General features: G+C 47.1%; 2 protein-coding genes across 2 annotated transcripts in view; one reads left to right on the plus strand and one right to left on the minus strand.

Moving 5' to 3' along the window:
• The window catches only part of T265_13454 (hypothetical protein), a gene marked incomplete at both ends in the record, with an annotated part of 33,603 nt that extends 22,542 nt beyond the window's left edge, over positions 1-11,061 (plus strand). Inside the window, 2 exons of the mRNA XM_009168956.1 lie at positions 9,514-9,803; positions 10,786-11,061. Of these exons, the coding sequence (XP_009167220.1) occupies positions 9,514-9,803; positions 10,786-11,061 (566 nt within the window). The remainder of the gene's footprint in view (positions 1-9,513; positions 9,804-10,785) is intronic.
• On the minus strand, positions 8,912-9,214 carry T265_04231 (hypothetical protein; the record flags this gene model as incomplete). The annotated part of the gene is made up of 1 exon (XM_009168924.1): positions 8,912-9,214. One exon carries the CDS (start codon positions 9,212-9,214, stop codon positions 8,912-8,914), a length of 303 nt encoding a protein of 100 aa, XP_009167188.1.

The following is an 11,061-nucleotide window of genomic DNA, read 5'->3' on the forward strand; positions in this document are numbered from 1 at the left end:
TCTTGTGTGTGGGGTGCAGACCATCCGCAACAGGAGCCTTGTCGCGCTTGAGGGTTGATGTATCACGCTGGATTTCGGCTGCTACTGGTGACTGGTGCTACTGGTGGGTTGATATCGATGTTCCATTCAAGCCTGCTTGGTTCTCCCAGTGGTTTTGTTAAAAGAGACCACCTGAACTGTTTTTTGAAGTGCTCACCACAACGCTCAAGACGACGGAGTTAGCCCAACAACTTTTCACGGTAAACCAATATTGTAGTGGCAGTGAGCATGTGGATGAAGCGTGGCAAAATGTGAAAGGAACTATGTTAGCGGTGTTCAGTGCTATCTATCCAACTTCTTCAATTGGACTACAAAACCACTGGATGTCATCGAGATCGCTATCCATGATTGATACCAGGAAAGCTATACCAGCAGGCAACGAGTTCGATGGCGCATGCAAATCCCTTAAACGCCAAATAGTGAAGAGTCTAAGGAAAGACCGAGAGCTCTGGTGGACATCGGAAGCTCGGGAGATGGTGAGGGCTTTTGCTACGGGAAACAGCCGTGCCCTATATCAACTGATACGATCGACTGGCCCTAGGAAAGCAACGGTCAGCGAAACGACAAGTGGAAAAGATGGCTCACCAATCACTCGCAAAAGCGTTGACTGGAAAGATGGGCCGAACACTTCGAAGTACAATTTAGCTGGCCTCCTGCAACACAGCCTGTGGAGATAATTCACACGGGCGAATGGAATGTAAACAATGGTCGCTTGTCGGAAGAAGAAATAAGGTACGAAATACTCGTACTGAAACGTGAGAAGGCACCAGGCCCGGACGGCCTCTATCCAACCCTCTTAAAAAAGGCGGAAAATCCCTTGTGACCCACCCGTCAAAGCTTATTGGTCCCATACGGAACGAAGAGAAGGTGCCTGCGGAATGGGGGATGTTGACGGTTATCCCTATCTTCAAAAATGGTACGTGGACGCCGTATGAAAACTACCGTGGCATCAACCTGTTAGCTGTGGCATCGAAGGTGCTCTCTGGTTTTATTCTTCGAAGATGGACTGATCTGAAAGCTGCCTTTGACTCCGTGGATCGTCATGCACAATGGCAGTGTCTGTGGAGCAAAGACGTCCCCTACAAATTCTGGACCCTCATTAAGGCGCTGTACGCCAACTCCCGCGGTCGTTTGAAGGTCTACGGGAAGCTCTCGCCTGAGTTCACAACAGATAGGGCTATCCTCTTTCACCTTTCCTCTTCAAATTCGTCATTGATACGATCGCGGAAGCCTCACTACCAGCCTCTAATGCCTGTGGAGTCGAAGCGCTCCCGGGGCGTCCGCTCACAGGTATCGATTACGCAGACGACATAGCTCTTTTTGGATCTGGTCCCATAGTGATTCAAACAATATCAACTATTCTAAATAATTCTGCCTCGCGGTTCGGCATGCGCTTGACACTTGCAAAGTGTAAAGTGCTACTGCCATACTGGGTGGGCTTGAACCCTAACCTCATGCTTGCGGATGAGCCGATTGAGGTAGTAGACAAATTCGTTTATCTGGGTAGCTGTATCAGTTAGGACGGTCTTGCGATTGGGAAGACCAGAGCAACTTTCGTGAACCTGCGTCGCCTTTGGCGTAGGCGTGACATCAATTTATCCGTCAAGGATCGAGTTTACAATACTGCGGTGCGCTCCATACTAGTATACGGAACGGAAACCTGGCCGTTGCTCGCTGAGGATGTCTACTGCGGTACGCTCCATACTAGTATAGGGAACCGAAACCTGGCCGTTGCTCGCTGAGGATGTCAAAAGACTTTCAGTGTTTGACCACCGATGTCTTCGGAGCATTGCCCGAATCTGGTGGGAACACCGTACCAGCAATGCTGGAGTACGTCCATTAGTATTCGGAAGAAATAACTCACCACCGATAGAGGAACTGATCACACTGCATTGGTTGCTGCTGCGTATGCCAGCCGACCGACTTCCGCGAAGGGTTCTTTTCGCACAACCACGTGAAGGGTGGAAGAGAGCCAGAGACAGTCAAACAATGACCTGGCAGCGAAGTATGAAGGCCATTACCAGCAAACTTAGCTGCGCTGGTAATTGCCGTCTTCCTGGATGGGGACTCCGAGACAGGCTACATCAATGGTTAGAGACATCTTCAGGCATGGCTTAGTCGCGACCTCTATGGCGCTCGTGCATCCAAGCTATTGTCTTCAATGCATTGCTTCCTTTCCGATTCCCTCCCCCCACTTAACAGTCCACCTACAGTACTGTGGTTACGCACCAATTAATCAGCTGCCGCCTCCACTGCGCAGCTACTTACGCCACCTCCCCAAATCATCAGTGAACGAAACTGTGGCAGCTACAACCACTGTACGACAAGTACACCGTTCTTAAAGCTGTACAACCACAAGGCAGTGGGAGTATATAGAGTTTTATTTGGGGACCCCGTCCCTAGCCTCTGACTGAAATGTCTGCACTGTGAGACAGCGGTCGTTAGGGTTTTAATCGTTGAACACTTGGCTTCATAAGGCCAGCCTGGCCCGAGGACGCTTGAAGTAGGGCATCGCTATCTCACTTCTAATGCGTTTTCTGACTTTGTTCTTAGGTGAGACTTCAAACGGGTAACATCTTGTAGAATAAATGATTGTCAGTAGTCCGAATTAGCCGAGGTGCTATATGTATCTCAATAAGATGTACATTCTTGAGCATCTGATCTGCTTGAATTGGAAAATACCATTGTGTGCTTAGTTAGCTGGGAACATCTGAGGCACAGAACGCTTCAGCGGAGACTCTTACTATTCACTATTCTCACTAGGCGACTTCTTTTAGTTGCTCCTCAAGGGACTAGCTTCTGTCGGCTCTACTCAACCATTTTGGTTTGCACTACACATTGGCATCCTTTCGTTTTCCGCATGGGTTGTTGAGTTACATTCTATTTGCTTCTGTGCTTTGTCTTGGTCACCATTTTTATCTACAGCCACATTACCGTGGATATGTTGCTAATTGATTGGATGACCTCGCAACTTCAGCTACACCAGGTTCCCTGCCTCATCACTCAACAGGATCCGTTGATCTCTGTCCACTTTTTATTCGCCAACCTGAACTATCGACTTATTCTAGCTTAGTCACGAGCTCTATAATGCAGTCAACATTTTCATCCAGCTAATCGATTTCTGATGCATACTTACGTATCAGTTTTCCGTCCGTAGGTCAGTCACGCAAACGAATATGCATACATAGACCTGTTGTCTGTTTTTTTTTTCGATATCGAACGCCAACCAAGCTAGCACAATCTGAGCGGTTAGAAAGCAACGTCCATCAAATCACCTACGCGGTATATCGGTTGTGACTATCCCATAGGCGTTCACTGCCTCTAGTCCTCCAGTCGGTCACGTGTCATCTGCTGCACACCCCTGACACCATAGGCGTTGTAGGTATTATATCGATTTTCATAGTCACGTGTTTCGCTTTCTAAATGCTCGTCCATGTGCAGTATATAAGATTAGTGTATCAGGGCATAACGTTGATCGCTGAGATGAACAGGCAGCTGCAGCAACGGAAAAAGCCATATGAAAAATAAGTGAAAACTTTGATCAGGCAGATGTTTCAGTGTCGTTTTTTTGTCGTTACTGGGCCGTCGGAATTAGGCGATTTTCAACCTAGATAAAAGACATGAGAAGCGATCACAGCCGAACTGTGTGCTATGCGAAAACCTTTGGGTGGCGTGTGGTTGTGTTCACGGGCAGTCCCGAAGTGCTTTAAACACCGGCATTGTTGAGTACTTTGGGACCGTCAATATACACACCTTCAGCATTCACGACAAGTTACATAACCAGCCTGTGCATTTAAACATACATTCTCACGTTAAGGCTGAAGTGGAGGTTCAGTTTCGTGGTACTCACTGCCCGCTACAACTATATGCTGAACACAGACTGCTCACCATTAACTTCCCGAATGCTCGCTTGAAGCACGCTGAGATTGAACCAGTTCCGGACTCAAGTGGATTGGTTCGCCATGACTTATTTTTGTCTTGAATTAATCACTGATTTCCACTCCTTTTTAACCTCAGCCGTCGATTCCTGTTGCTTTTTCTGGTTATCATAGTAGCTAAATTGCGCTCATGTTGTTGACTTCGGGACGTTCCCGATCTACCAGGACCGCGTGACCACCAACAGGATCGTTGTGGTGTTTGTGCTGCTTTTCAAAGTTTCGGTAAATACAGTACGCACAATCTAGAAACCAGCACAAAGTTGAATTCCTACGGAGAACGCATGTCCTCAACATCACTATTAGACTAGTCCGATGATAGTTTGAACAATCTCTAAGCCGACCGCTTCTGACAGAGCTTGTCGAATTTGCTGTCTGAATGTGGAAGATCAAGGCAATTTTGTTATGTCATGACACCTAGCATCACGTACTCAGTCGGCGGTCGTGTTTACGATGCTACTCTTTATGTAGCCCAAAGTCTGGCCGTTGTGAATAGAAGACGGTGCAAACTGACTGCATTGGACAGTCGGTGCGTCCGAAATATTGCTGGCTTTTAGTAATAATTACAAGACTGGCTGACAGCCCATTGCTTGTCCACCTGCAGGGATTATCAACGCTCCGGTCCCAAACCAACGGCGGTTCCATCAGTTCTATCGGATAGGGCGTATGAGATCACTTCCGGCCATCGGCAACGACGATGACTGCGTTCTATCGTTCTCGATTATTAATCTGTTGCTTGCGGATCGCACTTGTTTGTGCAAGGCTCATTGTCTGAAAGCATATCCCCTCGTTACTTCGTGAGAATGTTCAAGTCAATCAACATAGACATGACTACGGTGCTCCCGGCAAGCTACGCATCCTTTGTTAGGCCAGCCGCAAGTGACCAATCTATTGGTCATGTGTTGACAACTCATGGTCCTGTTAGTACTCGGGTTGTAATGGAATTAACTCAATGATCAGGTGATATACACTGATGATGCATGTTTTTAAGAATGATGATCACAATAGTTACTTTGATAAAACAAATACAAGGCCGAAAATAAAGTGTCAGAAGGAGACTTATCGTTTGAAGACAACTATTAAGTGAAGTTCCGGACGCGGGACGTGTTTTCTCTGCAGCATAGCTGCTACACGTGTTCCGTAGTTGTCCGTGTGGCGCTTGGTCCACTTCATGTCCTGTGTGCTGGTGTGTGTGTGTGTGGTTGACCGAGTTGCATGCCTATCTGTTGTATGCTATGTGAAGAGAGGAGTGTCCATTCTCATTTGATAGTCCCACGAACGTGAGTACAACTCCATCTAATGTGGTTGAAGGCTGTAAGCCTAGCGCTTGACGCAGATGGTGGATGGGAAGTCGTAGTATGCATGTTGTCAGTTAAGGTTGCAAGTTGGACAGAAATCGTTACGTGATTCGCATGTTTGTGATGCATGATCTAGTGAGTGACTGCTACAGTGTTCAGCACAGGAATACCTGTTCACATCGGGAACGTCTGCACCCTGTTCAGTGTTTGCAGTCTGAGGATAACGCTTCTTATTCTCCATGCTTACCTGTCAGATACCGCATGCTTCTCTGAGATAACGGTGTCCAACTTAGGCATCATATGAATGTCTGTGGTGGGAATATGGACGTCTATTACTGGTCCAACTACAGCGATCTAGTGGACAACTCCAGTCTGTACGAGGTTGTCTCTACGGTGACGTAGCTTCGAGATCGGGGTTTTACTTGCAGTGGTCTCATTGCTTTTCGGACTTTATCTGACCAGCATCGCGCTTGTAACCCGTGCTCGGACTGGGCCTCCGATGAGCATCTGATCCATTTTCCGCATTGATGTGGAGATCAAAAGTTGCCAGAAACACCTCTAAACTCATCTCACTCTGTCCACAGGTCAGGGTCTACACGTGTGTCGGCCTGATTTGGTTTGTGTACCGCATCCAACTAGCTGGACCTACTTGAACCTCATACAGAACTTTGCCGCGCCGGCCAAGAATGTACCTTGGAATCTACATAGGGTGTCTGCCGCTGTAGTCGCAAACCGACGCTTTGGACCTCGCTCAAGCAGCTCATGGTTGCACTGATATCGGTTGGACTGTTCGTCCATTCTCGTTTATCGGTGACTCAGTTTCCTTTTCTATGGCCTGATAGTGTTCTAAGCTTCTGTCGCAGCAGTGCCTCTGCTGGTGCCACTCTCTTAGATGGATTGGGGCTTGACGTTCTTTGAAATCTTAGTAGGAAGCTTTGCAAAATATCCTCCGTCGGTCCTTCTTATTCGAAACTTTAGGGTGTCAACGAAGTGTTCCTCTTGGCCATTCGAATGTGGATGAAACAGCGACGAGTGGACATGAGTTACACTGTACTCTTCAGAGAACTCTGCGAACACCGATGATGTGAACTGACTGACGTTGTCGGACGCACTAGTCTCTGGTATTTCAAAGCGACTGAACAATCGTTGGATTTCCTGACCGTAGTGGCGGTTGTGGGACCGTCCACTGAGAGAATTTCTGGCCACTTGCCATAAACGTCGACTACGACCAACAATTGTTGACCACTAACTTGACCTGCATAGTGGGTGTGAAGACGGGACCAGCATTCGGTCGACTGCGGCAACGACTTTAGGTGGGTTTTCATGGGTGAATTAGCTGGCTCGCCGGACGGCAGACAGGATTTGGAAGCCTGCTTGATCTTGGAGTCCATTAGAGGCCATTAGACGTAACTCTAAGCAAAGGCCTTCATCCTGTTTGTTCCAATGTGCCCTTTATGAAACTGATTCGGGACGGTTGGTTGTAACTCTTTCGTACTGACAACGCGTTCTGAAGATGGTAGGCATCCGTAGCAGTGCGCTGCGCTTGTTGATGTGTGTTCTTACATCATCTTGTGGGTTGGCGCGTGTTAGCCCTGGTACTTGAAGATTTGCTGTAGTACATGGCCTTGGTTGGTAGCCTGGTGGGTCATGTCAGTAGTCATTGGAAGGATACGAACTGTTTCCGACACTAAGTGGTTCACCTCCAGCTGCAAGCAAATTGTTGAGACTACATAGCTTTCTGGTTCTGGCTCTCTCGAATCAATAAGACGCGACAGTGCGTCGGCTTGTCTCAGGTTGGTGGACTTGAAGTCGTATTCCAAGAGTAAAGCGGCCCGTCACTGGAGACAGTTCGTGGTATACACCAGAATCCCCTTCGAGCCAAGCGCGATCGCCAAAGCTTCCTTTTCTGCGTGACTATAGTTGCCCTCGGCTGTGTCAGAAATGGCTTTCTGGCTGCTGTGGGGAAATGCATGAGAAATCACCGCGCCGGTGCCATAGTTCGAGGCATCTGACTCCACAATGATTTCCAATGACGGATCGTAGTTGGTGAGAAGCAAATCTGAACTCAGGATGGATTTGACATAGTCAAAGGCGCGTTGGCATTCTTATCACCATGTCCATCTGCGATCCTTGCTGAGAGGCTGGTTCAGTCTGCCTCGGAGGCGATGCATAGCTGTCAGAAACGAACTGTATTGATTGACCAGACCGAGTAAGGACCTGAGGGTTGTCACTTCTGTAGGTGCTGGCATGCATTTGATAGCGTCGATGTTCTGCGGGTCTGGTCAGTGGACATGTCCGTCATTGATGAAGCGAGATACTTTATCGACAACATGATGGTGCATTTTTCTCGTTGAACTCTGGCGCCATACTCTTGAATACGACCATACACGTCATCAAAGCGCTGTCACAATTCGTCGAGGTTGGAACGCATAAAGATGAGGTCGTCCAAATTGGTGTCAACGGTGGGGCTATCCTCCAGCATCGTATCTACGAGCTATTGAAATATAACTAGCTCTGTCTTGATAGCAAATATCATTCGGGTGTACCGGAACAAAACGCTGTGCGTATTGATGGTCAAAAGTTTTCGGAATTCTTTCTTGACTTCAACCTAGAGGCCAAATAAGTCTTCGCAAAACATTTGCCACCGTTCAGTTTCGCGAACAAGTCGTATGGAAGGGCACTGATGGATTTCTGTTGATGGGTACTGATGGGTATCCAGTTCATCATTGAGACTGGTGAAGAGGCCTGCACACAAGTAGGTAATCCCCTTATCCTTCTTTAGTATTGCGGCCTATACCGAACACCGGACTTCTGTAGTCAGTCCAGTTCCTCGTCCACAGTTGGCAAAGCTGCATACTGTACCAGACGTTTTGGCCTGGAAACCGGTCTGGCATTGGGGAGGAGGCACAGTCTGACTTTTGTGCATTGTCCAACCCCTTCGGTGAGTGTGGATGCTTCGGAAAGTGCCTCCGGATGCTGCGCACTTGAAGTTGCGAATAGAGCCAGTCTGCTTTTCCAGTATGTACAGTTTATCGCTACACTCCAAAAGCAGTAGAGGACTTGCGCCGACTCTCTTGTCATGCAAGGGGTGAGCTGCCGTCTTCGATAAGCGGCAGTCAAGTAAGGGCTGAAGGGTCTCTATGTCAACTCGACTCACTGTGTCTGGTGCTGGGTTCGCAAGCGAACTTCACTGTCTGTGCACTTGGCATGTGGCTACTTTTCGTTGGTAGCAACACCACGGCACATCCGGGAACCCAACTCATCTTATTACTCGTACCAATTGTCTTAAATCGAGTGGGTGAGTCGCACTGTCTTCCATGGTGTTTTCGGTTGTGGACTTCACAACAAACTACCCCATAGTGAGAGATGGTGACAGACACGTTCCACCCGAACGTCAAAATCTGCTGTCTTCACTGAATAACAACTATTTTTCCCAGTATACCTGCTTCATTAGACACATGCACCATTGTTTCGAGCTGTCGCGCAGTTTTTTTCATCTGTTTGTCATCGGCGCGTCTGAGTAGCTGGATCATTTCAGACAATGATTGAAGAGAGATTTTAGTGAAGGAATCTTTTTTCCAATGTCTGTTTCAAAAAAAACTTTGCAACCGGGACCTTTGTGTGTAGCTCGTACGCACATTACAGCTGATAGAGGAGAGGAAGTGGCGGGGAATAGATGGTCATCTGGATGAAATTGATGGAACGTGCTTTGGCACCCTGCTTTTCCCAAGCAGATCCGTCCATCCCGGTCTGATTTATATAAAGGAGTTGGTTGAGAATAAACGACAGTATCCAGAAGCAAAACCGGTAATCAGTTGTCAACGAATTGTTATCAATTTCTCCATACCACTCGCTGTTCCTCTTTTTTTGCGGTTGATGGAAGTACTCGGAACTGTGGTTTGAAGTTCCGTCCGAAGAGGACAGTGTTCGTGTGAAATACATGGATGGTTAGTATATCATTTCTGAAACTGGGTAAGACGTTTGGACTGTCTTGAGGGATCCCATTTTGAGTCCGGTGAATGCTGGCATTCTACGTGTCCTCGATGATATCTCAATCGATGTGGTAGAGTCTGAGCAATCATCGTTTCGGGCATAAGTATCACATTGTAGCATATGCACCACACATAATGTGCGAGTTCTTCGCGCGTGCTTTTGTATTGTTGTTGTTAATTTTATATTTGCAACCGGAACACAACTTCATTATCCCTCTCATCCATATGACGATGTTTCTTTTTTTTCAGTCCAGCATTCAGCTTCACCAGATTTAATAACTTCTTCGACCAGCCAATCCCAACTTGAATCGCCTGGATCCCCGAAAGATGCATCTTCTAGTCAGTCAGGCTCTCCGTTCGACGGATCAAGGCAGAGTGCCGTAGCCGCTAGTGATGGTCGGTCCACCGACGCAACTGCCACCACCAGCGGTAGCGGCAGTGAAACAACTGCAGTCACAGCAACACAGCCACTCACGTCCAAGTCCAACACAGGCAAACGGATTCTAAATGGCCGACCTTCAAGACCCAAATCCAGTGAAGTCAAAAAATGAGTATGAGCAAGGTGGGGGGATGACTTACGTCAATTTGGTTGACTGTGTTTTGCGACATCTCTTGGTCTGATTTTCGAACAATTGGAATATCATACGTCCATGTCACCAAACAGCGAAGGATTGGGAGCGTTGGTCTTCGGACGCGTCGTTATGTCAATTAGTTCTACCGAGCAGGTTTTCCACAGGTTCAAAGGGTATTTTTCTATCCTTTCTACCGAGTACACAGACAGCTCACAAGACGTAGAAAACTCCTCTGGCTTGTGGTACTTGAAGAATAGTCAGGTTGTTTAATATAAGTAATAATAGTAATGATAGGGATGATATTAGTACGTGATTTCTGGATAGGGCACCTGCCACTTTAGTTACCAGTCTCAGAAGGTGATCCTGTGGACCATGGGTCCGCCGGCAGTTCTGCCCGGTTGTTGAATTTGATTTTTGATGTGATTCTTGATCCAGCCAGCTGTTGACTCATTCAGACAGCCGCACAACCAATTGTGTGACTGTCATTGCATTTCTTAGAAAATTCAACAGTCGCCAAGCTATTGAGCTTGAAATTAGCCGCGTTTTACAAAGCATTGCATGTTCGAACTTATACTTGGGGGTGTTGACGGGAGATTCAACTACATCTCTCATTTACGGACAAAGACCGCCTCATGTTTTGAATATCATGCTGATGAGAGATTCAGTTGAATCTCCCATCAATACCAGAATAATGTGCGAACGAGTCTATTTCGTCGATTGTGTGAATGTAGGTTATCGAAACTTGCAGATAAGCTTCAAGAAGAACGAATGCGGTTACGGACTGTTGAAGAGTTTTCAGTAAATATATGTATAGACAACATGTTCTATCTGGAGAACGTGTTCATCAATCCTCTTATTCTAATTTCCCTCAACTACCTGATTTTAGCACGTTTCCTGATTGGACGCGAGCTAACTATCGTTCACATCACATTGTTTTTTGTGCCCTCAGATGTTCAACCAAACAAATTCACGGTTGCAACCACCTGGTGAAACTGACACAGTAACCCGCCTGAAGAGACAATCGTTGTGGATACTTGTGCCTGCTTTCCATCAGAGCCAAACACTCCCTTCCGTCCACAGATCTGTGTTCCAGCTGTTCGCCGTCATCGTTTTACTCTTGCACAGTTTGAATGTAAAAGGCGCCTCAACTTTATTTTCTATTCTGATTTTGAACGTTTTCTTCAGTTCCTCACTCCACCTAGCCCAATGTGATTGTGGTTTTCCC

This window comes from Opisthorchis viverrini (assembly GCF_000715545.1).
Source record: "Opisthorchis viverrini unplaced genomic scaffold opera_v5_68, whole genome shotgun sequence".
NCBI lineage: Eukaryota > Metazoa > Platyhelminthes > Trematoda > Opisthorchiida > Opisthorchiidae > Opisthorchis > Opisthorchis viverrini.